This window comes from Helicoverpa armigera, chromosome 21 (genome assembly GCF_030705265.1).
Source record: "Helicoverpa armigera isolate CAAS_96S chromosome 21, ASM3070526v1, whole genome shotgun sequence".
In the NCBI taxonomy this organism is placed as follows: Eukaryota; Metazoa; Arthropoda; class Insecta; order Lepidoptera; family Noctuidae; genus Helicoverpa; species Helicoverpa armigera.
The window spans coordinates 1,094,744-1,122,471 of NC_087140.1; the positions used below are offsets into that span (position 1 = coordinate 1,094,744).

The 27,728-nt window shown below is 36.2% G+C and overlaps 2 protein-coding genes and 1 long non-coding RNA gene across 3 annotated transcripts; 2 read left to right on the forward strand and 1 right to left on the reverse strand.

Annotated features, from left to right (window-relative positions):
• Positions 1-987: 987 nt before the first annotated feature.
• On the reverse strand, positions 988-8,726 carry LOC135118355 (uncharacterized). Its single transcript, XR_010277533.1, has 2 exons — positions 8,259-8,726; positions 988-2,869 (listed from the first exon to the last, which is right to left on the reverse strand). It is a non-coding gene; the product is annotated as an uncharacterized LOC135118355 (long non-coding RNA).
• Positions 8,727-8,967: 241 nt separating this feature from the next.
• Positions 8,968-12,691, forward strand: LOC126056331 (peroxiredoxin-2). Its single transcript, XM_064040197.1, has 7 exons — positions 8,968-9,127; positions 9,210-9,258; positions 9,669-9,810; positions 10,188-10,323; positions 10,662-10,764; positions 11,258-11,386; positions 12,469-12,691. The coding sequence occupies exons 1-7, from the start codon at positions 9,095-9,097 to the stop codon at positions 12,558-12,560; spliced, it is 684 nt and encodes a 227-aa protein (XP_063896267.1). The 5' UTR covers positions 8,968-9,094; the 3' UTR covers positions 12,561-12,691.
• Positions 12,692-15,943: 3,252 nt separating this feature from the next.
• On the forward strand, positions 15,944-25,528 carry LOC135118369 (uncharacterized). Its single transcript, XM_064040204.1, has 7 exons — positions 15,944-16,084; positions 17,086-17,203; positions 20,482-20,552; positions 21,239-21,314; positions 22,042-22,188; positions 22,631-22,790; positions 23,650-25,528. The coding sequence occupies exons 1-7, from the start codon at positions 15,989-15,991 to the stop codon at positions 23,786-23,788; spliced, it is 807 nt and encodes a 268-aa protein (XP_063896274.1). The 5' UTR covers positions 15,944-15,988; the 3' UTR covers positions 23,789-25,528.
• The last annotated feature ends 2,200 nt before the right edge of the window (positions 25,529-27,728 follow it).

Sequence of the window (27,728 nt, forward strand, 5' to 3'; positions counted from 1 at the left end):
ACAAAACCTGCCAAGAGCATATCGGGCCAAGTTCAGTATAAGGTGCCGTAGTTTCTTGTCGGTCACATTAACTGTCTCCACTTGGGAAGATTACATTGCTGCAGTCCCGAAAAAATACATATCTTAATCATTTTCTTTACGAATCCATTGGTACTGTTTCCGTTCAAAAACAAATCATTCATTACTTAAATAAAAAAATCGGTAAAAAAACTTTTAAGTTAAACGGTTTTATCTTATGTGCACTGAAAACTAGAAAATAAAAAAAACTGTTACTTACCTATAAACCTACATAGGTGGTCCCGGTCATATTAGACTAAAATAAAAACGTGGGGGCCCTCTGAAATCCTACCTATGGCAAAGCATATCTTTATACTTTGGTAGATCGTGAGCTTGGCGTTCGCTGGTGAAGCCGCTACGGCTGATTATTGATTGTCAAATTCTCCAGTTACGATTATAGTAAGTAGAAATCCACACCTATTATACCTCTAGAAGAAAGTATTACAGCAATAGTTAGGTTAGGTTATATTTCATATATATTTCATGAAAATGCCTACCGAATATTCCTCATTCTATATATGGGTCAGCAGCGGTGAGGGAGTGCCAGACTCTTACTGAGTACTAAAAACCGTTGTGTTTCGTCGTAGGCCTTTTATGTACCAGGACAATCCCGCAGCCCAGACAGGCCTTGGCCCTGTTGGGCCCCGCTGGGGTTGCTGACAGTATTCTACTTGAGTAGCCCTTTCATTTGATACCCATATTGAGGGGGTTGTGGAAAAAATATGTAATCCGCCATTTTGTACCGGCGGCCATCTTGGATTTACAATGTTATTGATATTAGTATATTGTATTGTCATCGGAATTAAAGGTGTGTACCAAATTTCAGATCAATCTGACAACAGCAAGGTACTCTTGTTTCCGGAGCGGGGAAACTATTGAAATTACTAAGTATTACTACTAAGGAATTTCGGGAGACAAATTAAAAGCGTGTTACCGATTCTGAGGTACTTTTAATTGTAAAAAAACTAATCTACTGTCTGACCCATCTCGGCGCGACATCTCCGGTGGGGCGACTTATCTACCTAAGTTCTTAAAATTATAGTCAGCACATTATACATGTGTGCGTACAGACTTAATCTAGGGCCGAAGGCTGGGTGGTCACCATAGCTCCTCCGACCTTAAGAGGAAAATTATCGGGAGAATCGATTTTAGATTGGTTCCGATAATTTTTCTTGAAACACGTGTATTTCAGCAATTTGAGCCGAACAACATAAACGGAAAATACAAAAATACTTAAAATAACTAAACCTAAGGTCACGTACACCAAGGACGCACTGAAGCTACTGTCCCTTTTATCAAAAACACTTTCGATCACTTCACTATGTTTTAACGAATACGCCATATATTTCACTTCGTCTAGATTTATGCCCTTCATATCAAGTGCACGTGTACTGGATAGCTGTGCGTTAGTGCGTAACTGAGGTAAGGCGATGATTGGTACTCTTTTCACCACATCGGACTCTATGAAGATACGATGATTAATGTGTATGCCATGAATCTCCACCTCACAGGGTTCTTCGATGGTCATCAGGTAAGTACCAAATACCAATTGTCTACTGGTCTCATCCTTGCATCGTTCTGTTAGTGTGGTCTTCTCTTCACTATACAGGATCCAGTTGTTGTTAGCGACTTGTTGGACTCTGACCTGTTCGATTTCTATTGGATGTTGTTTGCAAAGGGTAAGGTCGTTTTCGAAATTCATAAGCTGTTCGACACAGGTAAGTTCATAGAAGGGGATCCTGTTGTCTGCAGTGCAGAGGAAGCGAGCACCGGCAGAGAATGGTCTACACGGTATTGCGATTGGTGAGTATCTATTTTCTTTCGCCAATAGGTAAGGGTATTTGGGGAAAATAGCTAGGGTCTTATTTTCGGTGTCATGGAAAATTGGTAGGGAGTAAATCTTATAATAGTTATAAGTAACATTATCGGTAAGTGGTATCTCCATTATAAACGTTATTTGATTACTTTTAATAAATGATTTAACACATATAATCTCTTCTATTTTTAACAAGTTCGCTTCGGCGGGAGGATATATTAAGCTTTCATATTCGGATATTAATTTAAGATGATATAAAAGTTCTGAAGAATTAACAATTGATTGATGTAAAATAGAGACTCTGCTTAATGCAAGTGCAGTTTCGATTTCACTTAATCTAATAAATATAGTACGAAAGTTACTCATGAAAACATTGAACAACCCAGTTAAGTACGTCAGAAAAATCCAACTATTTTGCTGAGCAGTTAAATCTTTAATTAATGTTTCAATTTTAGTTAACCTGTTATGGAAGTTAATTGTATTCTGTTCAATAGTTTCAGTGGCATTAATAAAACTGTCAAACATTTTAGAGACCAATGTTAACCTTTTAGATATAGTGATTTGACCTTGATTCAATTTAGAAATGAGATTATCATACTTCAACGCATCATCATGATCCAAATTACCGGTAACAATTTTATAATAGAGCCCAGTGGATTAATGAGTCCTCGTTTAGATCGTTTGGATGGTATAAGCTGTTGGTATTTTTCTACAGTTAAATCACGTATGGAATCTGTATGCATTTTAATAGTCATAATTTCTTGTGAGTATGATGCATTCCAATCAATTAAATTACAAAGCGCTTGATAGTTGGTAGAGATGTAGTTAAGGTCAGTATAAATTTGATCTAGGCTGATGATCTTTACAATAGTCCACTGATCAGTTTGGAAATATGCATGACCTTGTTTCACCGGTAAAACTCCTGGATTACCTTCAAGATTTTGCAGATGAAGGGCCAGCGACAGCATCGTGACTGTCATCAATAATATGCCGCACCTGTGGAGGACGTTTTATATTTTTAATAGGAATTTTGGTATCCCTTTCTCCTATTTTTATAGGTAAAATATTTTTATCTGCTTTGCCTGTTACTACAGCTTTTATATATCGGGGCTTATCCTTACTTTTACGCTTATTTATGTCTTTACCGAAAACAATTTCTCCTTTTTTAAACTTTATTTCACCTTCACCACCCTTACTCTCTCTATTCTTTTCTTTAATATTAACCATTTTGTCTGCTAAGTGTTCGTATAATGTTTTATTCTTTTGCATGATCTTTTACTAATTTTGGAAATAACGTTTTTCTAATTCTATGCTAAACGGACTGCTTGAGTCGGTATGTCCGAAGACAACTTCAAATGGTGCAAGTTCAGTGACTGAGTGAATAGTGTGATTGTATGCCAGAACAGAATAAGTCATAACCGAAGCCGCATCAGTACATTGTTTTTCGTATTTGGCCAGTCTGTAAATTTCTATTATAGTGGAGTGGAACCTCTCAATAAGACCCATTGAATTGGGGTTATTAGGGGTTCCAATGTGGAAATCAATTTTATGTAAATTCAAAAATTCCTTAATTAGTTCATTATTAAATTCGGTTCCGGGGTCTGAGCTTATTCTTCTGGGTGTACCGTAATACGAAAAATATTTCATCAGTGCTCTAGTTACTTCGGGAGTTGATTTTCCTGAGTTTCGATTGCCTGACCTAATTTGCTAAATGCGTCAATTATAGTTAAATAAGTTTTACCTTCTATACTAAAAAGATCTATAAATAGCTCTTGAAAAGGCGCGTCTTGGGTTTGTGTTAGTTGTAATATAGGTTTGATGGGTTTCCTATCATATTTCATTCTACGGCACCCATCGCAACTGTTTATGACGGCTGTTACAGTTTCCTGCATTCTATTCCAATAATAATTTCTACGGAGCCTAACTAGCGTTTCTTTTATGCCTCTATGACAGGTCTTTCCTTCATGGTGTTTAAGTATAAGTGCCTTTTGCTCTCCTTCATCTTCTACAAAAATAACTCTTTCTGTACATTCAAATAGGTTAATAGTTCCCTTTCTGAATAGTTCAATTATTATATTGCTAAATAGTTTCCGATGTTCATTCTCCTCAAAATAAATGAAATATTTTAATTTTGGCTGTATGTATTCCTTTAAAAAGTCCTTTACTAATTGCGGATTATCTTTTGGCAGGAAAACTTCTAATATCTTTTGTTTGTCACGTGACAGGTTCTTAACATGCATTTGATTTTTAAACCATGAAAATATTAAGATTTGATTCGGCTTGGTGTCGATCGCCTCATGTAAAATAGGTATACCGGTTGATTCTAATTCTACAGCGGAATGAACGGTTTCGTTCGACTTACTGGACACTGATCGTATTGGATACTCATTTGTATCGTAGTGAACTTCTCTAATATTGTCGGAAAAATCTATAGGACTACAGGTCATAGTTCGACTAGAATCAGATATCGTTACTGTTGATGAACCTTTACTATCTGCACATTCATTTAGATTTTTATCTTCCTTCTCATCAATATTAACTGCTAGAGACTGATTTTCGTCGTCTGTGAGTAAGGCATTGATTTTTATTCTGGACAGAGCGTCTGCATTTGTATTTTGTTTGCCGTTTTGTGAATTAAATCAAAGTCGTAATCTTGCAAACGTAACCGCCAACGTGTGAGTTTGCTACTAGGGTCTTTAAGAGATTGGAGCCAAGTTAAGGGACGGTGGTCAGTATATATATAGAATTTTCTACCGTACAGATAGGGCCTAAAATGCTTTACTGCCCACACTATAGCGAGCAGTTCACGTTCGATGGTACTATAACGTGATTCTGTATCACTGAGGGTACGACTAGCATACGCAATGGGCTTGTCACTGCCAATCTGTCCTTGTGACAGCACAGCGCCTAGAGCGACATTGGATGCGTCGGTCGTCAGTATAAATGTTTTGTCATAGTCAGGGTATTGTAACAGTGGGGCATGTGTCAGGAGTTCCTTGCATTTGTTAAATGCGTCTATGTATTTCTGGTCAATAACAATTTTGTTGCGCTTTTTTAAGCAGGCTGTCAATGGTTGAGTAATTTTTGCAAAATCTTTTATAAAACGTCTGTAGTAACCTACAAGTCCAAGAAAGCTCTTAATCTCTGTCGTTGTCTTTGGTAACGGGTAATTCAATACAGCGTTTATTTTGTCGTCATTAGGCTTTAGCCCGTCTTTAGTTATAGTGTGTCCAAGGTAGAGCACTTCTTTGCGTAAAATTCAGATTTGTCTAATTGAATTTTCATGTTAGTTGTTCTAAGTCGGTCAAATACAATTCTTAATTTATTTATCATTTCGTCAAGGCTATTTCCGTAAATTATTATGTCATCCAAGTATACCATGCAGTGGAGTCCTTGCAGACCACGCAAAATATTATCCATGGTCCGTTGGAAGGTAGCAGGAGCGGTTTTAAGTCCAAACGGCATTCTGAGAAACTCAAAATGGCCATTTTGCGTCGAAAAAGCTGTCTTCTGTCTATCCTTCTCTTCTACTTCTATTTGGTGGTAGCCGCTTGCTAGATCCAATGTGGTGAAGTACACACTCTTTCCTAGTTTGTCGAAAAGGTCATTAATATTAGGTAGGGGGTATTTGTCGTCTATGGTTATGTCATTCAGTCGTCTGTAGTCTATTACCATCCTGTATTTAATTTCACCAGACGCATCCTTCTTTTAGGGACAAGGTGAACTGGAGCACTCCAAGGGAATGAGATTCTTGTATAACATTTTCATGAAGTAATTTTTCTACCTGATTATTTATTTCGTTTTGGATGAAAGGTGCCTGTCTATAGGGTTTAATGTATATAGGATCTTCATTTTTGGTACGTATGTGATGTTTAACCTGATTAGTAAACGTAAGGGGGATTTGGTCACAGTAGAATATGTCCTTATATTCCCTACAAAGTGCATAAATTTTCTCACGTTCTTCGCCATTGGTATGATCGAGTCTTAATTTATCTAAATTTTCTTCAAGTAATTTGTCAATTTCTAGAGGAGTATTGGTCGTAGTAAAATTAATGTTGTATTCTGTATTTTCATATGGCGTTACTGTGAAAGGTTGGCAAATAGTCAGTTGTTTTGGGCAATCTGAAGTGTTTTGAATTACTGTAAATGCGTATCCACTATCACAGTTTACTAAAGCACTAGGCATTCGTAGTCCATTTCGAAATTCTTGGTAGTCAAGAATAGCGTCACCTGAATATTGATCTACTGGCAATTTAAATCGTTGTTCTGAACGTGGCTGTACAGTAATTTTATAATTTAAATTATTATTGATTATTGGAATACAAGTGGAATTCGTTTTAAGATTCGTTCTTTTAGATCAATAATTGCACCTAATTGCTGTAAAGGTCGTTACCTATAAGCCCGTCATACCGTGGATCTACTTCGTATACATAGAACTTATGCCAATCGTCACTAACAAAGGTAGGTAGAAGAGGAATTTCTATTACTTCATTATGTCTACTAGTAGCATGAGTACTAACCACCTGAAAATTTTCATTACGTATATAGTCGTAAAAATACTCATATGCTTTTGTAGGACCAATGAACGATCTCATACTACCAGTATCTATCATCATTTTGCGTCTATCTCTTCTACATAAATATACGGTAGCTCTAAATTAGAGTCAAAATTTAATTCTAAGATTTCTTGTCCGTCGAGGCACTCTCCTGAAAATCCAGTGCCTGAATTTCATTTTCTGATTGTAATTCATAGTCAACATGAGTCTCGTCATGATAATTAATTTCATTTGAGTCACCATAATAGTCATCGTCATAGTTAGAGTAATAGTTATTGTAATAAGGCTCATAGTCGTCAGCAGACAATTCATTTAAATTGAAACCTTGTGGTACATTCGATTTAGGTTGGGCTGTTCGCATAGACACATCAGTAGTTTGCGTTTGAGGTTTTAGTATTTGTGGGGTATTAGAATTATTGGGGGATTTGTAACCAAACTGCTGAGGTTGCAACGGTTTATAGCCAAACTGTGGCGGTGGCCTGTATCCTAATTGTTGGGGTGGCCTGTACCCAAATGGTTGAGGTGGCCTATACCCGAATTGTTGAGGTGGCCTGTACCCGAATTGTTGGGGTGGCCTGTACCCAAATTGTTGAGATTGGGGTAAGTACCCAGGCTTGGGGCGTGATGTTAATGCATTTGGTAATTGACCTTGGGGCTGATTGAATTTATTCTGTGGAATACCGAAATTAAATTTAGGTGTGGTAATATTATTTGGCAATAAAGGTTTGTATCCGCTGGCGTCATTACCAATTTTGATCCGAAACTGCTAGATTGACCGTAAATGCGATTCCTAGTATTATACTGCTCTAAGAAATTAACTTCCTCAAGTACTATACTCAAGGCCGCTTCTAAACTAGAGGGTGCCTTAAGCCTTACAATACGAACCATATTCTCTGGGAGATTGTATAAGAACACATTCAAGGCCGTATTGTTATAAATAATTGTCTTTGCACTCTTCAAATCAGTATCCTCAATCATGTTGACCTTGGACATCAATAATGATCGAACACTTTGGATTCTATTACAAAATTCTAAATAACTTTCACCGGATTTAATTTTTAAGGATTCTAATTCGATATTAATGCACGCTTCGCTACGCGGGTCTCCAAAATGTTGAATAAGTAGATCTTTAAAAGCAGACCATGTCACAATATCTTCACGTTCTGATAAGAGCGCTGCGGCGTCATCTCTCAATCGACTAGTTAAAACATTATAAACGTAAAGATTTTGTTCGTGGCTACCCTTATATCGGTCAAGGACATACTGACACTTTCGCAAATAAAGATTTAACTGTCTTTTATCACCATTATACAAAGGTATTAATTGAATAATTTCTTTGGGTATTTGTTCAATAGTCACTGAAGTCATCATGTTCACAGAGTAGAGAACGGAACAGATAAAACAATTCGTGAGAGTACAATTGACTATGCTATGAAACACACAAGATAACACAATTCAAACATAACACACGTAAATCAGAAAATAATTAGACGCAAAATGTATGTAATAGTTTAGGTAATAAAATTAAAAATATTAATGTATAAAATATATATTTTTTTTATATTAGGTGTAGAATTACATACACTTTACTTATTACTTTTAATAAAACACATTTATAAAAATATCAATGCAAAGAATACACTTGAGATAACAATTAATTGGCGTCTCTGAAAGTTTAACTACTCTATGTCGGTTCTATTTATAGAACACAATGAGATAAGCCAATAATCTAAATGAACACGTTATAATGAGAGAGGTTTAATCTCAAAATAATGTAGGTATTAAGTATTGGGGGATAGAGGAACATGGATTGGCGAAAAATCACTCACCAGCCAGCTGCTACTCTCATCCTTGGTATTCTTTTGTTTGCCCACACGCACCAAGAGTAATTTATTTGGTTCGTCGGATTTCACTCGTCCTTAAATTCCCACAGCTATCGTGCAGCTCGTCCTCGAGACACGCGACGAATTTAAAACCGCGAAGAATTTAGGAATATAACAGCGAAATCCTACCGGCTGCGCCACTCTTGTTTCCGGAGCGGGGAAACTATTGAAATTACTAAGTATTACTACTAAGGAATTTCGGGAGACAAATTAAAAGCGTGTTACCGATTCTGAGGTACTTTTAATTGTAAAAAAACTAATCTACTGTCTGACCCATCTCGGCGCGACATCTCCGGTGGGGCGACTTATCTACCTAAGTTCTTAAAATTATAGTCAGCACATTATACATGTGTGCGTACAGACTTAATCTAGGGCCGAAGGCTGGGTGGTCACCATAGCTAGGTACTTAAATTTGAATTACTAAATTTGACCCAAGAATAAACAATAAATAAAAAAAAAACAAACAGGGTAAGCTAAATAAAACCGTTTAAAAATTGTTCTTTATTAATGTAAATGTCAATTGACGGACAGACAGACAGACATGGGGTAAGTATAATGGTTCCTTGTTGCTTACGGAACCCTAAAAAGACAGCTGTCATGACAGACAATCTGACAATGTTACTGTCACTGTCATTTCCAATCTAATTCATTTGACAAAAGCGATACGATTCCGTTCTAACCGGAAAGAAAAGAAAATACTAGAATTATTATCACTGATTTATATCTAAAAAATCTAGTCTTCCCCTGAATTTGATTTTTGTAGCGTTACTGACAGTAAAAACATGTCGTTCTTAGTAAAAACTTTGGCTCGCAGGGTAAGTTCTAATGATGATAAAAGTATCCAGAAAAAGCTGTCTAATGATGACCTCTAACATATTTTTTTTTCTAATTCCAAAGGTCTTTGCCCCAGCCATATCTTCGGCGAAGGTCTTGAACTTTTCTACCAGTAAGTTTTTTTTTGTTTTTGTAATTTGTTTGTTACATAACCTATAAAATAGCTGTAACTTCTTATTTCAACGGATTTTAAGCAAAATATAAATTTTACATTCCTTTGTTTATGTCCCCTTTATTGATAACATGGAATAAAGTTATTCCAAGTTATCCAAACATATTAAAATGTATGTATATTCCTGGTCTAACAATAATTTGTGGTAAGTATTGCAAGACCCAAAGAGTGAGTTGCACTATTTAACTATAACTATAACCAAACTGTTACCAGGTACTATATACTTGGAAAGTACATAAGAGCTTATAAAAGTGGCATTGGTACGTGCTGTGCCTGACATGAAATCGAACCCACACTCGTGATTGAGAGGTTGGTTGTATCAAATATTAATCTCTTAATACTATTTCCAGCCAGTGCTGCATTTGTACCAAAGGTCCAGCAACCCGCACCTCACTTCGAAGCAACCGCAGTTGTCAACGGTGAATTCAACAGGCTGAAACTCTCAGACTACAATGGAAAATATGTTGTTCTGCTGTTCTATCCATTAGATTTGTAAGTATGGAGTATATTTTGGGAAAGTTGGAATTGAAAAAAATATATACTCAATCGTTTTAACAAATATTTTTGAAAGAGGGAGCTAATGTAGTAAGCCATAGAGTTATTCCAACTTATTAGAAAACGTGTACTTAAAAAGTAACTACTTGAAACAATTAAGACATTGTTTTGTACTAGGTGGATTTTGACCTAAGAGAAATGATAATTATAAATCTGGCAAATTCCAACTTTTACAAACAGGTAAAAAAACCTTTAATATGGATAAATAATTTACATAAGATATTTATTCCTATTGTTTCTAGTTAAGGGCCCATAGTGAAAGTTATTGTATTTAAGAGTTATGGAAATTAAATGATTTTGACTTTGATTTTCAGCACATTCGTCTGCCCCACCGAGCTGATTGCGTTCAGTGACAGAGCTAAAGAGTTTGAGAGCATTGACTGCCAGGTCATTGGTGTGTCTACTGACTCTGAATTCAGCCACCTTGCATGGACCAATACACCTAGGAAGGTATGTTGTATTTAACTACCATCTTCTGAGCCTTTTCCCAAGTAAGTTGGGGTTGGCTACCAGTCTAACAGGACACAGCTGAGTACTAGTGCTTTATAGGGATTTTTTTGCTTTACCTGGACAACCTAATACCCCTTGTTTGGACTGGTTGTCAGACTTACTAGCTTCTGACTATCAAAATTGACTGCCAAAGCTGTTTTTAGTACCAAATATTTCTTAGTTAGAAGTGACGTAATGACTAACATAATGTATCTTCACTCTTTTTCATTAAATTATTACTGTTTTTTATTTTTTAAATTGGTATGTTACTAAAACATGACATAATTTCTGTATTACAGGATGGTGGTCTTGGCAAGATAGAAATCCCTCTCCTTTCTGACTACCAGAAGACAATTTCACGAGACTACAATGTTCTTCTGGACGCCGGTTTTGCGCTTCGAGGTAGTTAATAATTTTTATCTCTAACTAGCTGATCCCGCGAACTTCGTATCGTTTAAACCTTCCCTGGACCTCTACAAAAATTTTAAAACCAAAATAAGCCAAATCGGTCCAGCCATTCTCGACTTTTAGTGAGACTAACGAACAGCAATGAAGATTATTTTATGTAAACTCGTCTTCTGAGCCTTTTCACAACTATGTTGGGGTCGAGTTCCAGTCTAACTGTATGCGGCTGAGTACCAGTGCTTTATAAGGAGCGACAGACTATCTGACCCCCTCAACCTACTTGGCCAATATTTTTGATAAGGGAAAAAGTTTCCCAGGGACGCGGCTAACACCGTGCAAAACAGTGTTTATAAAGTCGCATAGTCCACATCCTTTAACACACAGACTTTAACATCAAAACATAGTGACATTTTTTTAAAATTATTTTCTTCGGACGTCAATTTCTAAGTCATTAATTCAGTCTATTGAAATATTTCTGCTTGATTTTCAGGTTTATTTGTCATCGATAGGAACGGCGTACTAAAGCACATGTCGGTCAATGACCTGCCCGTCGGCAGATCAGTTGACGAAACCCTAAGGCTTGTGAAAGCCTTCCAGTTTGCTGACAAACATGGTGAAGGTATGTAAAAAGTATAGAGAACAAAATTACTTGGGGAGATGTCATAACGCAAAATCTCTTAAGAAAGTAGCCGCGCCTGAATGCAGGTGTTCCCTCATACGACTTCTTTGAAACTCGCCCATTTTTGTAATACCAATCATTTTTGACAGATCTCATAGAACTCAAACGCTTCGTTAGTTCACTCGTAACTGATTGTTTTGGTCATGCTAGCAGTACGTATATAAGTTTACATATACATACAGTCGATAAGTTGAATCGTGGGAAACAGCCAGTTTTCTATACTGATATAATAAAGAGGAATTTTTTTTTTTGTTTCTTCGTTTGTATACTGAAGACGCCGAAACTATTGAACCGATTTGAAAAAACCTTTTCCATTGGAAAGCTGCAATACCCCTAAATAAAATAGGCTATATTTTATAACGGTACGAGAATTAGTTCAGCTGGGACGCGGGTGAAACAGCTAGTTTTTAATATTACAGGTCATTCAGATAAATATCTCGAAGAATTTTAACACATTAAAGCCAGTCTGGGGCTTAAAATAAATTTTAAACTGCTCTATCGCCTCATAGTACATTATGAACTGGTTCAAATCCAGGCAAGTATTAATGATTCAGTTTTCACACATTATTGTATCTTAGATACCAGTAGGTATACCAATGTTAGCTATGTACTTTCTTGTCAATTAAGTAAGTAAGAGACACCTCGTTCTTACGTTTTAACTGAAGTGACTTGTAGCCAACTTCGGATTGCCAAAGATATTTGACAAGACTGTAATACTAAACATTTTTTCTTTTCTACTACATTATACAAAAAAAATAAACTAGTTTTAGTTCCATATATGAGATGACTAGCTAGCTGTGCCCCGCAGCTCCACCCGCGTCCCGCGGGAACAACTTCCCGCACCCAGATAAACAATTACCGATTTAGCTCTCTGGCTATAGGCTATATCGTACTAAATTTCATTCAAACAAGTTCAGTAGTTATGGCGTTAGACAGACAGAATTACTTATGCATTTTAATATTAGGAATTTTTAATATTAGTTAAGATATATATTTTTAAATTCATTTGTTTTTGTTTTCAGTGTGCCCAGCCAATTGGAACCCAGAAACGAATTCTGCCACAATTATCCCCAATCCTCAGGGAAGCAAGCAGTACTTCCAGAAAGCCAACTAAATACTTCTTCATTGGACTTTGATCCTTATGGCATTTAAGTTTAAGAGTAATTTCGCATACTCGTAGGACTAGTATTAGAAACGTCAAAATGGTGGTTTTGGATGGTATGAAGGCGATTTGAGTTTTTGTTTTAAGAAAGTTCTGGAAATGATTGTCTATGTTTATTTTTTTTTCTCAGTTGATATTTGTTTTGTATTTTTCTGTCATTAAATGTGTCCTGTTGAGAAATATGTGTTTTATTTGTACATCTATGCATAGAGTAGGTACATCTTGCCTTGTTTTACGCATCATTGAAATCATTTTTTTTTAGTTGGCAATACAAATTGAACTGGCTGAAATGTGTTGTTGTGTTGTTTTAGATTTTTCTTTGAACTATTCCGCTGAAATGAAAATAACGATTTTCCAGCTAAATCAGATAAAATGAACCATTAGTATTATCGGGGATTCGGGGTATGTTAGTTAAATACACAACAAACTAATATCTAAACTAAATCACAGTTTATCAATAGTTGTGATTTTATACATACCTACCTAAGTATAGATATAGAAAAGATAAGATCTTCAATCAATCCATTATTACATTTTTGTACAAAGAAGTATATAGCTGTAAGTATTTTAATTATGACTCAATTTTGTTAGATAACAAAACGGATGAATAAAACGATTTTTTCATTACAAACGTACCACTTTTGGATGTTTCTTACAATTTGACGCAGAAACTACGAAACAGATTTCGATAAAACTACACCTAAATATAGGTTAAAAGTGCCTACCTACATTATAATAACTGAATAAATACCTTGTAGGTAAAGTAGTCAGAATTAAAATACAAAAGTCTATTGTTTGTCGTTATTTTGTTTGTTCCTGTGACACTCATTATAATTATATAGAAACAAATGATTTCGTTATTCGTAACAAGAAAGGTAAACAACTATCTTCATAACGTACTACGGTAAATGTAGACTGAATGAATGACTGTCATGTGTCTACCTTTTTCCCAAGTATGTCAGGGGACGGCGCGGCGTCCAGTCTAACCGTTTTACATGGAGCAACTGCATATCTGATCACTTCAACTCGGATATCTTGGTGATATGTTACCCTATGGTAAAGGTAGGTTTTGAATGCTAGCCGTGGACTGCAATTGCCGACCTTCTAGGATCGGGGTGTTTCTCAGCTGGGACCCTGACTTGAAAAACTTACAAATTGATTATGGCCTGACACAGAATCGAACTCGAAATCCCGTTCACGTCAGTTTCGTCTTGCGACCAAGACGTCGGATCTAAAAGTACCTACTTAGTGGCAGGCCCGCCGTAAGCGGGCGTGCAGCGCGTGCACCGCACGCGGGCGGCACATCCTAGGGGGCGGCAAATCGACTTATCACGTTATATTAAAAAAAAAACAATATCTTTTTACCAATTATTTGATTTCAATATTTCCAAACACAGCAATAGCGCTAAGAATATTACTTACACTGCCGGTTTCAGTTAAATCTGTTGATCATTTTCAAAATTAATAATAATTACAAACGATTTAAGATCAACAATTGGCGTAGCAGGGGGGGCAAATGCCCTGGGCGGCACTATTTAGGGGGCGGCAAAATTAAACCATAATTACGTAATAAAAATATTTTTACTAAAAATAGATGAGTAGGTAGATTAGCAATAAAATTTCAGAAAAACCGCCCTCGCTTTGGTCGTCCCCTATCAATTTTGACGGGTTCATCCTTTGCGTCCCCAAAAAAATTCGCGCTAGCTGCGCTCGCGCCTCCATGTCAGATATAGCAGTCAGTAGCGGTTTTAGGGTAGGGCGCGGTTGGGCGACGGCCCAGGGCGCCGGATATGAGGGGCGCCGCAGGCGCCCCCAACCCCAACCAATCCTTGATCAGAATGTTACTCCTATTTTTGTTTTAAATTTCATCAAAGCTTGCAACTTACAAGAACTGTATCCAAATGAATGGATAGCATCAAGGCCATCTTAACCTATGGTGCAGCGTGTGCGAATAACCCGGGCGCCGCGGGCTCAGGGGCGCCCAAGGCGAATTTGTGTTTAATTCGGCGTTAAATTTGAGAAATTATCGAAGAAACACTACTTTTATGTCCCAAAACTCAAAAAAATTCGCGCTCCCTTCGCTCGCGGCTGCTTCACTTCACAGTCGCTTTTTACTATATATGTTTAGGACTTTTAGTGATCCAAAACTCAAAGAGTTATGTACGTTTGGGCAAAATTTTAAGTAATTTTTGTTTTGAGTTCTAAAATATTACAAAAAATTTCGCGCTCGCTTTGCTCGCGCAATCAGGAGACACATTCACGCATATTTGCATTCACCAACTGCACTGATCGCAATTTATCTTTGTTTAATTGTTGAGGCCTTCAATTCCGAAAAATCCTTTTTCGCGCACGTCCGTTATAGTTTTTGTTCACTTTGGCTTTTTATGGTATGTTTACTTCATGAAAACTCTAAGGAAAAAATCGCGCTCGCTTCGCTCGCGGCTTCATGTACATTTGCACTTCATTTCTGTGCATATCTTACTTTTTGACTTTGCTTTGTTAATTTACAGTGGTTTTTGTTTGTTTTGTGTCCTTAGACTAAATAAATTTCGCGCTCGCTTCGCTCGCGCTTCCTTACATATGGAATATGTCTCATGCGTTATTAAAAACCCATTAATAACATATTTTACTGAAATTAAACATTGCTGTAGATAATTTAAGTTCGTTAGTTTAAGTTACCCATAATCTGTTCTAAGCACTTTGATATACATTATGTTGGTACCTACCCATTAATCACAATCTTTCAATACATAGGGGCCACTTGGGTAATGATTGCACTGCATTGTTGCCCTAAGCAATTGCTTAGTCTGCTTATGGGCTAACCCAGGACTTCTTAGGTAACTCTAAGACTCAAGCATTTCAAGTAAATAAAAAGTTATGTGTAATATATGTTATGTACCTATCGCAATATTTATGTATCCAAAAGGAAGTGCGTTTTCTGCAATCAGAGCGGTGCATGTACATATTTTTTTCTGTTGGACAAGTAAAATGGATATGAATGGGCGGGTGGGTCCGGACCCCCTGGACCCCCCCCCCCTTATATATTTTTTGACAAAACCCAGTATAATATGTAGTCGTAGGGCGGCATAATCGGTTTCGCACGCGGGCGAACAAACAGCTAGCGGCGGGCCTGCTTAGTGGGCACCTAAGTACTTCCCCAAAAGAGCTTAGGTAGGTAATTGTAAAAGAAATATCCACGTTGAAGATTGTAGGTACCTTCCTATACCTACGTAATTTAGAAATGCGTTATCCAAACGCGTAGGATACTAGCCTGAGTCATTAAAAATATTCAGTTATTATCAGAAGATTATCCATTATCAGCGATAATTGTTGATAGAAATAATGCGAAGTAATCTTTTAGTATTGTCGGTACTGTCAAAATGGCGGTCACACGGCGCGGATATATTTTTGGTGCATTTTTGTCCAGTATACTGAGTGTTCTATTGATTGTTGTGGCACTAGCTAGTGACAGTTGGGTAAGTATGGTACTTTTATTAACCTAGGTACTGTACCTAAAGTTCCCTTATCTAGCAATCATGACATCGTTTTCTTGGGAATCTGGATATCCGGTATTATAGACTATCTTAGCGATGATTTTTTAAGTGTGTCAAGCTTTATCTAAATCTGTACAGCCTTTCAAGTGCGATTGTTGAATAAACATGATTGACGGTCATCTCAGGGTCTTTTGTAGCTACTGAATAACATCGAGAAACCTTCATTTTGCTTACATTGCCTAGTTCAAAGCTATGTAGTCTAATCTTGTCCAGAGATGTTTTATGTACCTACCTAATTGGGTATTGTTAGGTAGGTAAACGCGAAAACGAATTTTGATAAAAAAATTACCCAAATTGTCAAATAATGATCTCAATTGATAAATAGCTGTAGATTGCACACGCCTAATCATATGCAAATTGTCGAGGGAAAGTTTACTATCTAGCGTCAATTTGCCCATAATCTGTTGTAGATATTTCTGCATTTATGGACACTATAAATTTATATCGTTGATAAAAAGAAACTCCCTCAATTTCTTGCAAAAAGCTATATGAATTGTACCATCATTACTTGTAATTTTTGAGGATGAAGTTATTATAATTTACTAAACTTTAAATGTAGAAAAACAATTATTAGGTAATAACTTTGACATTGGTAGCAATATTTCCAATATTCACAATCCGCATAATTGATAGTGTCACCACGGTGTGCTTTCTCCCCCACGTCGCCTCAACTGCGGGGCATAATAGGTAAGATGCTGAGAGCATTTCACCAATCAAAGTTGCCACTCGCCACTCGCACTTATTTAGGCATTATTATTAGGTACATTATACACACCACGAAATTCTCAAGCACAACCATGAATCACAGAACCAACATCCGAGTATGAGCGGCCCTGTCGTAGGATGATTGAGAAGACATTTGTACCACCAATTTGTGTTTATCGATTTCCATCTCACAAACTTTTTAACCTACCTCGTTTCAGGTTGTATCCACAGCCACAGCACCGGGCCAAGCAAACGCCAATGATATCAACTATGGCCTCTTTAGAGGAGAGATTATCTTACGGCCTCTCATCACTCCAGATGTTCACACCTTGTACAGTGAGTATTGATTTATATCATCATCATCTGTCTAGCCTTCTTCTTGGGATCGGCTTTCAGTTTAACTGGATGCAGCGAAATAAGCGTGTTTTACATAAAACAACTGCCTGTTTGACCTCTCCAATCCCAATCTCACGCCTATATAGTCATAGTTCGGAAAATGTTAGGCGGAGGATCATTAATTTTTATGCAAAAATTAACCTAATTAATATTTTCGATGAAATTATTTCGCAAATGACCCAAATTAATATCTTCCGAGTGTAATTAAACTGCGAGCCCCAGAAATGTAAGCACTACATTATTAAATCGACGCTAGCACTTTTAATATTAAACCGCAAAACATTTTGAATTTCTCTTCACGGACCAGATTTATGATAGCAATAACAGAATGATTTATATTTTAATTAGTTCAGGTCGATGCTTATTTCTTGGTAATCTTTATTATAACTAGTGACACGCCTCCCGAATTTGGGCGACTGCAAAATTTTACTTTAAGTAGGCAGCGGCCATAAATTATCTTTCCATTAAGTACCTAGTTGGTACCTCAGAGTTACATTTACCTAAGTAGTAGGTGTAGCTATTCAATATAAAGTCGTTGAATCTTTGATCACCTAACAGAAAAGTTGTAGGTATCTAAATTATTTTTTATTTGTACCTATGTGTGTTTGGACCTATTAACTACTCTTAGTTACACCAGTAGGTACGATTCTTTCACGAAAATAATACATTTAGGTAATCCCAATTAACCAGAGTATTTGATTAACACACAGTGTTTTGTTATTTAATGAAAACCCGGACATGCTAGTAGGAATCGCTCACCAATGCTTCTATACAAAGTACCTGCAGGAATTGATTTTTTTATGCTTTTTTAAATATTGTTTATTATAAATAAAAAATTGTGTGTGAAAAATTTTCTTTACTAAAATTCAAACCTAACTGTTGTATGGTGTATTTATTATTTATTAGCCGACAGTACCTAATACTGACGAGCAAGAACTGATATGGTTCTGAAAGCAAACAGGTATATTTCTATGAATAATTTTCGAAAATACGTTTTTAATCGTATTTAGTTGTCAAAAATTCGATTTTCGTGTTGACAGCTCCTTTTCCAGCCAAATTCGTTGTTATCCAAAAGTAAATCAGCTCACTTTGTAAGTACATACTTTATTCAATGGTGAGGGGCCATTTTGCAAAAAAATCAACTTAATAAATGGGAGTTGGCCTCGAGTGATCCCCGTAATTTTCTAAGATTTTCTTTTCGAGGTACGGAGCCCTGAAAACACATCTCAAAAGTCTATAGAAACTAACATTTCAAAAGTACAGAATCTATATTTCCGACCTCTCGAGATCCTTAATATCTAAAGGGCAACAATGCCTTGTCTGGGAGCTATACAGGCTAAGAAAGGGTTAGACAAAACCTATACAAAACTTCAGCAGTTGAGTATTTTAATCGTAAATCATTTTGATCAAAATTTGCTATAGGCTCTACAAAACATTTTCGCGTTAAAAAGCCTAACTAATAACTTTTATCATCACTTTTATCGTTTATGTTTAAGCCACAAAGTAAGCGACGGAGACTAACCTTTTTTTGAATGCCTACTTACATGTTTCATTGGTGTGCGTATAGAGAGTTGCTACCTAATTGCCACCAGCTGCCATTAGTTACTACCGATTGTTACCCAAGTGGTTTTGAAGATAATCTTCTGCTTAAGGTGGCAGCGATTCTGATATAAGGAGGATAAACTTTTCCATTGTGAAGAGAGAATTGAATAACGTTATTGCTACTTTCCAATATTTTATTTTGATAGATTACTTGAATAACAAGATATAAATAAATTGAGTGTTATAAAGTTCTCACTTACATATGTAATAAACCGCATTATTTTAATCAAACATAAAACATTATATCTGAAATCATACATTATGTGCATTTTATGTAGTCACCACTTGTGTAATGTCATTAACATGCAACTGTGCAAAATTGAAAACAACACTCATCTACTAAGTATATCTTTGATTATATCTATTGACTTTAGTAAAGAAATATATTTTAATCTTGAAGCCTGAAGATACAACTCTTGTCGTCGTTTAGTCTACCAGACACTAGAATTCGTTCTGTTGCGTTAGTTTAATGGCTCTACAGATAGGAAGGAATTAAACTACAAGACAATAGGTATACGTTTCTTGTGACAAGTTTAGAATAAGATATTCATCTTAGTTGTATGGCTGTTGTTTTATAAAAATGTAATTTTCTTTAAGAAGCACTATAATAGTTTCTGTCTTTAGGTTTTTCTACGATTAGGTTCCTACTTTAAGATGGTATCTATATCTGCGGGTTGTTCGAAAGAGATACCGCGGCCCTGGTACATAAAAGGCCTATGACGGAACACGACGGTTTTTAGTCAGTAAGAGTCTGACACTCCCTCACCGCTGCTAACCCACAGGGGGAGGGGTCATTTGATGATTTTTGACGTCGGAAAAAAAAAGAAAAAAAAAGATGGTATCTATATAAAGATAAAAGTTTTCCCTCCATCATCGTAAAAATACTATCTGATAAACCCAATAAAAATCAACCACTTTGCGTAGGTAACTGAGTAAAAAGTAGTCATGGGTTCTAGATTATCGTGTGTACCAAATGTAATTTGAATTGGTTTAGTAAATCTGTTATTTTAACATGAAAGCAAACAGACATCGGACAGATAGACAGCCAGCTACTTTCGTATATATAGTATTAGTAAAGATTAATTATGAGACGGATTATTGAATTCCATATCAAAGTCTCTAAATTACTCTAAAAGGTTTTCACTATGATTTCTCTATTTTAAGCATTCGTAGGACAAAGAATATATAAATAGATTTTATTGTGCTTCAGATCTACGTTTTCAACTAATAATGAGTTTTTAATGTCAAGTACGCTGAAGCCTACAGTGTCGAATATTTTTAGGTCTACCTATACTCCATTTAAAATAACATTAGAAATTTAAGTAAACCTTTTTTACTGTTTGTTCAACCGATTTTGACTTCTATTCCGTAGACAAAAGAACGGAATTGAAAGCAAAATAGTGGTTACAATACCAAGTATTTACTGCAGCCGCCATTAATCATACTACTAACGCAAAAGAAGTCAAAATCGGTTGAACAAACAGTAAAAAAGGTTTACTTAAATTTCTAATGTTATTTTAAATGGAGTATAGTTGTTCCAGAAAAGAACCCAAAAGATATATTATTTTTTAGATAATAGTAAAAATATACAAATTGATTATTATTTCTCCTTGCAGTGACATGTGCGCCCGAACTCAATGCCTGCGCTGTTAGTTGCAAGACTGATCCAGAAGCCAGATTAACAGAGGTAAGATATTTTTGATAACAAAATATACAATAACTAGCTTTTGCCCGCAACTTCGTTCGCGTGGAATAGTGACTACCAGCAGATTTTTGATTTGACCAATAGATGGCGCTATATGTCCGGAATAATTTTATTTTTATTTTTTTTTGTAATAAAAACTATCCTATGTCCTTTCTCAAGTTTCAAACTATGTCTGTACCAAATTTCACACAAATCGGTTCAGTAGTTTAGGCGTGAAGAAAAGACAGACAGACAGACAGACAGACAGACAGACAGACAGACAGACAGTCAGACAGAGTTACTTTCGCATTTATAATATTAGTTTGGATGATCTTCTAAAAGTGTTCCTTTAAAATAACATTGAATTTAAACAAAACTACTTTTACAGATTTTATTGCGGTTATATTAATTTTATTTAATTTTAATCCTGACGTTTCGGATCCATTGGAATATCAAAACGATCAACACCTTAGTCTACCCGTGACCATAGATGCTGTAAAGGATTCAAAAACTCGGGATTAAATAATATTAATATAACCGCGATAAAGTCCGTAAAAGTAGACTTATTTTAGTGTCTAATCTAATATTTGAGTAAGTGTCAAAAATCAACATAACATTGAATCTCAGGTTATGATTACAAGCACTTTTTTGTCACTTGAATGGTTATGTAATATTAACAATGTTTTCAGGTGCGAGCCCTAGCCCGAGGTTTCAGACCGACTGCCGATTGCCTGGCCACAACCGAATTCGATACTACGAATCCTTGTATGTTTATTTATATTCTACTTAATTCTTCGCGACCACCATTATTCCAATGGGAATCATTTCCAATCCATTCAATAAGTTGTTTACGTTCAAAAGTGGGCTAAACGCAGAATCTTATATAGAGCTGTTATTGAGAAATTATTGTATGACTTCCTGGCTTCAGGCTACCAAAAACTACCACCAAAGTTATACAAATGCTTCGACCAACCAATTTATCGTGCCCTCCGAAAACACGGAGGAAATTAATTGTCATAGGAGATAATCACCTATTAACGGACCAACAAATCTAACCGTTGCTTAACTTTTCAATTTACCCATCCCTTTCGATCCATACATGATGTCTTTCTAGCCGATTGTCTGCTACGGTGGTTGTTCTCATGTAAGGAGATTAGCCCACTGCGCAGGACATATTGTAGTGCACAAGCATTTGTGCTGACACAGGTGCACTTACTATTCCTTCACTCTCATAGTCCGATGGGACGGCACGACCGGAGAGAAATCACGCACAGGACAGACATTTACGTGCTCTCCGATGCACGTCACCAACTTCCAGGCTCTGGGCTCCTTTGTGAAAGTTTGTAAAACCCCAAAAGTGATTTCGACCCGACTCCGAAGTCGAACCTGAGACCTCGTGCTCAGTAACCGCGCTCGCGACACCTAGACCAACGAGGCAGTGACCCTTACATAATCACGATCTTTTAATAATATCTTTCTCTCGATATTCCAGTGTCACGTGCTCCGGTGATTACATTCGGCCTCTACGTGGCGCTGATCGCTCTGCTCATCATACAACTGGTGCTAGCCGTCGTGGCTGCTGGTCTGGCCATCCTTAACGCCACTAGGAACCCTACTGAACCTATATTTGGATTACCTGGTAAGAATTTACATGTGTTTTAGTCGTCTTGATTTTTACTTGTTTTTTATCTATCTGACTTCATAAAAAGTTACAAAGTTACTTAATTTAAATAAAAAATTGAGCAAAAAACATGATCTTGTCTTGTTTCCAAAATATGTAAATTTCAGCTTCCACGTAAAAATAAACATAAAATATTACAAATGACGAGGACCTTCTTAGTTAATGTTAGAATCTGTTTCTTGTAACATCTTATAAACTGCTCAATGATCAGTGGTCAAAATTGGACTCATAATACTCACCTACATATAGAACACATTTTTTTACAAATATAATACATGAATCCGTCTATACTTTCAAACTTCAACATGCTATTTCTAGATCTATTTGTCTGTACAGATGGAGGTATTATTCCGACTACCTACATCAAAATTATATAATATTTTCCTTTATCCTTTTTCAGGATGTTTATACACAAACTTAGGGACCATATTCGTGGGCGTGCTGGTGATGCTAATGTTCGGCATATATTGGCTATCGTCAGGATTGAATGAGCACCTCGCGTTGTCATACGTAGCGCTTGGCATTTATACCGCTGCCTCTGGACTTGGGTTCTCTTATTGGTAAGTGTATTTATTACTTTAAAAAGGCTAAAAGGCCAAAGTCAAATAAATATAGCTACTTATACTTTTTCAGTATATGTATTATGTATATGTTACGGGCGTTACGGCTAAAGCCCGAAGTGCGGCAACATTTAGGTGTAACCGCCCATTTGAGTTTGAGTTATATCATCTTAAAATAATTTAATGATTCCACCATTTCTCTGATATATACTTCTACTATACATATATATTTTTATCCTTACCGTTACACTTCGCGTCAAATAACTTGTCTGTATAACATTATTTTTTGATTATTTTGAAGTCAGCAACTTCAGATAACTTCAGATAAAGTCGTGGTGGCCTAGTGGGTAAAGGACCAACCTCAAGTACGAGGGCGCGGGTTCGATCCCAGGTCAGGCAAGTACCAATGCAACTTTTCTAAGTTTGTATGTACTTTCTAAGTAAATCTTAGACACCATTGGCTGTGTTTCGGATGGCACGTTAAACTGTAGGTCCCGGCTGTCATTGAACATCCTTGGCAGTCGTTACGGGTAGTCAGAAGCCAGTAAGTCTGACACCAGTCTAACCATCGGGGTATCGGGTTGCCCGGGTTACTGGGTTGAGGAGGTCAGATAGGCAGTCGCTTCTTGTAAAGCACTGGTACTCAGCTGAATCCGGTTAGACTGGAAGCCGACCCCAACATGATTGGGAAAAGGCTCGGAGGATGGATGAGCAACTTCAGATAAGCAAAGCTTCTTGATCACATCTGTTCGAACAAATGAGCTAACTTCAGAATTGCAAAGTTATTTGATGGAAACTGTTTCTTAATTTTATATTTAAGGTTATACTTTCTTCTTAACGTTATATTTTCTATTTCCAGGTTGTTACTCGTAGCCCTGTTATGTTCAGTAGCCAACGTGGTACTCATTCAAGTTCGAGCCTACCTCTTGGAAAGGGACCCGCCGCCGCCCACGATCAAAGTTGAAAACCATTCCGACGGCACCATATTCTTATACTAGATAACGATAAATTATTTTAGGAAGTACACTTCGTTGCAATAATATTGGGTGAGTTAAAGTTCGTACTTATAAGTTTTAATGTTATAAGCGCGAAGTTAATTCTGTATGGGTGTTACAATAATACAATGTTACACGACAAAATGGTTGAACCAATTTAGGTGTAACATTAAAATAATGTAGGTAATGGTGTAAAAGTTGGCACTGAGATAGAAGGTACCCTGGAGATAAGCGTAGGGTTTTTATGGACGTGATGACAGTAGTTACCCCAACGCGTGCACGGTTGTATTAACAAAAACTGACCAGATATAATTGCCTCTGAGTGTACTTCTTGACATATAGAGAGTATGTTAGGGATTAAGTTATTCAAATTGACCGACTAAAGTAAGAAAGTGAGATAAACGTGGAACTTTAAGTTAATAGTATACCTACCTACTTACTTTCATTTTTTTTAACCCCCGACGCAAAAACGACGGGGTGTTATAAGTTTGACGTGTCTGTGTGTGTGTGTGTGTGTGTGTGTGTGTGTGTGTGTGTGTGTGTGTATGTGGCATCGTAGCTCCCAAACGGATGATCCGATTGTAATGCGGTTTTTTTTGTTTAAAAGGTATGTCAGTCGGGAGTGTTCTTAGCTATGTTTGGTGGAAATCGGTTCAGGTCTTCAAGGTCATCAGCTCGTTTGCTAGATGTGATAGGAATGTTACACGCTCAGTTTACTTGCAAGTATATGTGGGATCTGAAATTTGAAACACTAATGTCTTTTGGAACCACTGAGCTGGTCTGCTGTTAGGGCACGAAGGTAGGAGACGTAACCCTGAACTGCCTTTTAGTAAACCCATCGAGTTTGGGCTCGTTGAATTTGTCTTGACGAGTTCTCTTCATGTTCCTGATTGACGAGAACCTGATGCTGGAAATGGGATGTGGCGGATGAAACCCTGGAATGCCGGAATGAAACGGATAAACCGATTTATATTTTTGCTGAAAATCTAGAATGTCCAAAGGTTAATCTTTATTGTTTCTCAATCTGTGCAATTCTCCCAGAGCCAGTTTGTCATGAGGATTGTTAAACAGCTTCCTTTGGCTGAGATCTTAGAAAGAAGGAAAAATTAAGGAGCTCCTTTAAAAAGCATGAAATAAAATTAAATTATAAATTTAAAAAAACCCCCGACCCAAAAAAAGTACGCAATAATTATGACAAAAGGTTAAAAACGCTAAACCCTATAAAAAGCAAAAAATAACTTTTAACACTACTTAAACTAAATTTTGACGTGTCGGGGGACCGCTTTTTACCTTCATAAATACTTACATAAATCAAATGATACCTACCTAATTACAACATTCGTTTAAAAAAAAACACATATCTAAAGTAATGAATTAGAGCGGTCCCCCGACACGACAAAATTTAGTTTAAGTAGTGTTAAAAGTTATTTTTTGCTTTTTATAGGGTTTAGCGTTTTTAACCTTTTGTCATAATTATTGCGTACTTTTTTTGGGTCGGGGGTTTTTTTTTATTTATTACAATTTGACCATAATATTATTATAGGGAGCAACTAAAGTCTGAATCCACTTTTTGAATTAATTTTAATATCTTAACAAACTCTCTAAGCGGTGGAAAATTAATAAATATTATAATTTATTGATTATTGTCACCTCCGTCATTAAAATTCCTAATTTTAATTAGTTTTAAACTTTGTTACTGTATGTAAATAATGTGAAGTGTTTAATAAATTTGTAATTTTGTAATGACTGCTTTTATTTATTAAGAGATGATACAACCCGTAAGATGAAGAATGTTATAGTTACCTAAGTTCTTAAAAAGTTACTAATCCTTTTTTTTTAGTTTGTGTGCTCTATTCTCTTAATACACATATTTACTACACATTCGATTAAAGAAAAGTAAACGCACCAAAATAATTCTTATCGAACAAAAATATGGCAAAACTTTCAAATCAATTTTCAAAAAGATTTAATACCACTCCACGCGTACCCTTTTGAGTTCTTTGTAGAATTTCTTTTTGTGTAAACTTTCCCAAAAGTTACAAAAAAAGTCATTTACGAGTGGCGCCACTTTTAAAAGATTTGCATTTAGATTAGAAAATTTCGAATTAGTTAAAAACTTTAGTCGGTTAAATGTGGGAAATGGGAGTTTAGAGAGAATAGTCGAGCTTTTGTTTTTGAGAATTCATTAACATATACATACCTACGTTATTTAGACTTAACATCTTAATCTAATTGTTCAGACGAAATCAAGAATTCAAAAAATCATTCTTATGCAATAGTTTACATAATTGCTTTATTTTCAGTCTTATTAATTAGTGGAAGTTCTCAAAGGACGAAACAAGTATTCGCCAAACAACGAACTGGAGGCGTATCTTGAAATACCGATACCCATAAGACAAGACTTCGATAGATTGGTTTAATTTACTTAATCACCGTTCATTATCAAAACCCATAATTACATAATCAATATCCACCATCCTTATCACGGAAATCTCCCATCTCGCTTCCCCACAATTCCATCTCACTCCAACATTTTCAAATTCCAAATCGACAGTCGTGAAAATTGGCTTCAAGCACAGTTTAGTAGATCCTTTTGTAAACAGTTGTAAAGCTACTTTCTAAAGTTTGTAAAAATGTCACTCACACACGCATGTGCATAGACGAGCCTTTAAATCAGCGCTATCGGTGCTGTCAGCACTGAGTGTCGCATGGCTGGCATCGAGCAAGGGTGTGTGAGTTAAGTTGTTACGTATCTTCGCAACTGTTTACAAGAGAATATATTTAAACTGTGCAACGGCGAAACGGGTTATTTTCCTCGATCATCTAACCCTACGGTTACTGGTGCTGTGAAAGCAAAGGCGTTTAATAATCTAATAGTACAGGTACAATATCTTGTTACCATTGGCTGATTGCATGTAAATTGGAGCTGGCGTGTCGGACATGAGTGCCTGGATGGTTTAAGGTAGGAGAGGGTTAGAATTTTAGGAGAGCATAAAGGAAATATGTATTATCTGTGTGTGCAATAACTTTATAGGTAGGTTATATACCTCCCTATTTATCATATCGTAGGTATAGTATATCTGCGTCCGCACTTTCTTTATTAGCACATAGATAGGTATTAAGATCTTTCAGTATTTTTTCTTTTAGATCGATTTCCACAAATCATAGTATGTTGTGGCCGTTCAAAATTTGATCTTCAAATTGCAAAAATATGCTTTGAATATTGTTAAAAATAAATAATGTAATCCTTGCAAATTATTTGAACATAATTACAGACTTTTACAGTCCTGTTAAGGGATTTAAAAGCTTATATTTACAACACATATACCTATGTAAAAAATGAAATCTAACTAACCAACCTTACCCCTTCCTCTTCTAACTTGCCCCACAGTGCAAGTAAAGAGCGTGGTCCAAAATTTCGGCCTGTAGGCGCCGACGGCCCAGAGCAATTTAGAGTCCGTCATCAATCATTTCAGTGGCCCCAACGAGTGTGTTAAGGGCAGGACCAGTTTCAAAAAGCAGGAAAAACATTTAAATTTTTTGAAACTTTCAAAGTATTTTGAGTAGCCAGAAGTTGAAGTTATGCCCGTCATTGGTTTAATGGACTCGTGTTCAAAAGTATGTTGGTTCATTTTTTGTTGCGGTAATTTGGTGGGCTACTTAATTTTGTTGGTTGTAGCGATTAATAAAGGAATATTTTCGTGATGAAAGAATTATTATATCAGAAGTAAGATTTATTCCCAAAGTCTAAATTTTTTAAGCTGAGTATTTTTAATGATAAAAATAAATAAAAGCTTATTTCATTTACTTAGAATTACGGAGATTTTTTGTTACTTACATAGTTTCATTCCTCATGAGGAAGCATGCTTCCTTCTTAATGGACCTAAAAACACCGAAAGGGTTGTCTCCACAGTTATCATAAAATACTGTTTTGAAATGAAAC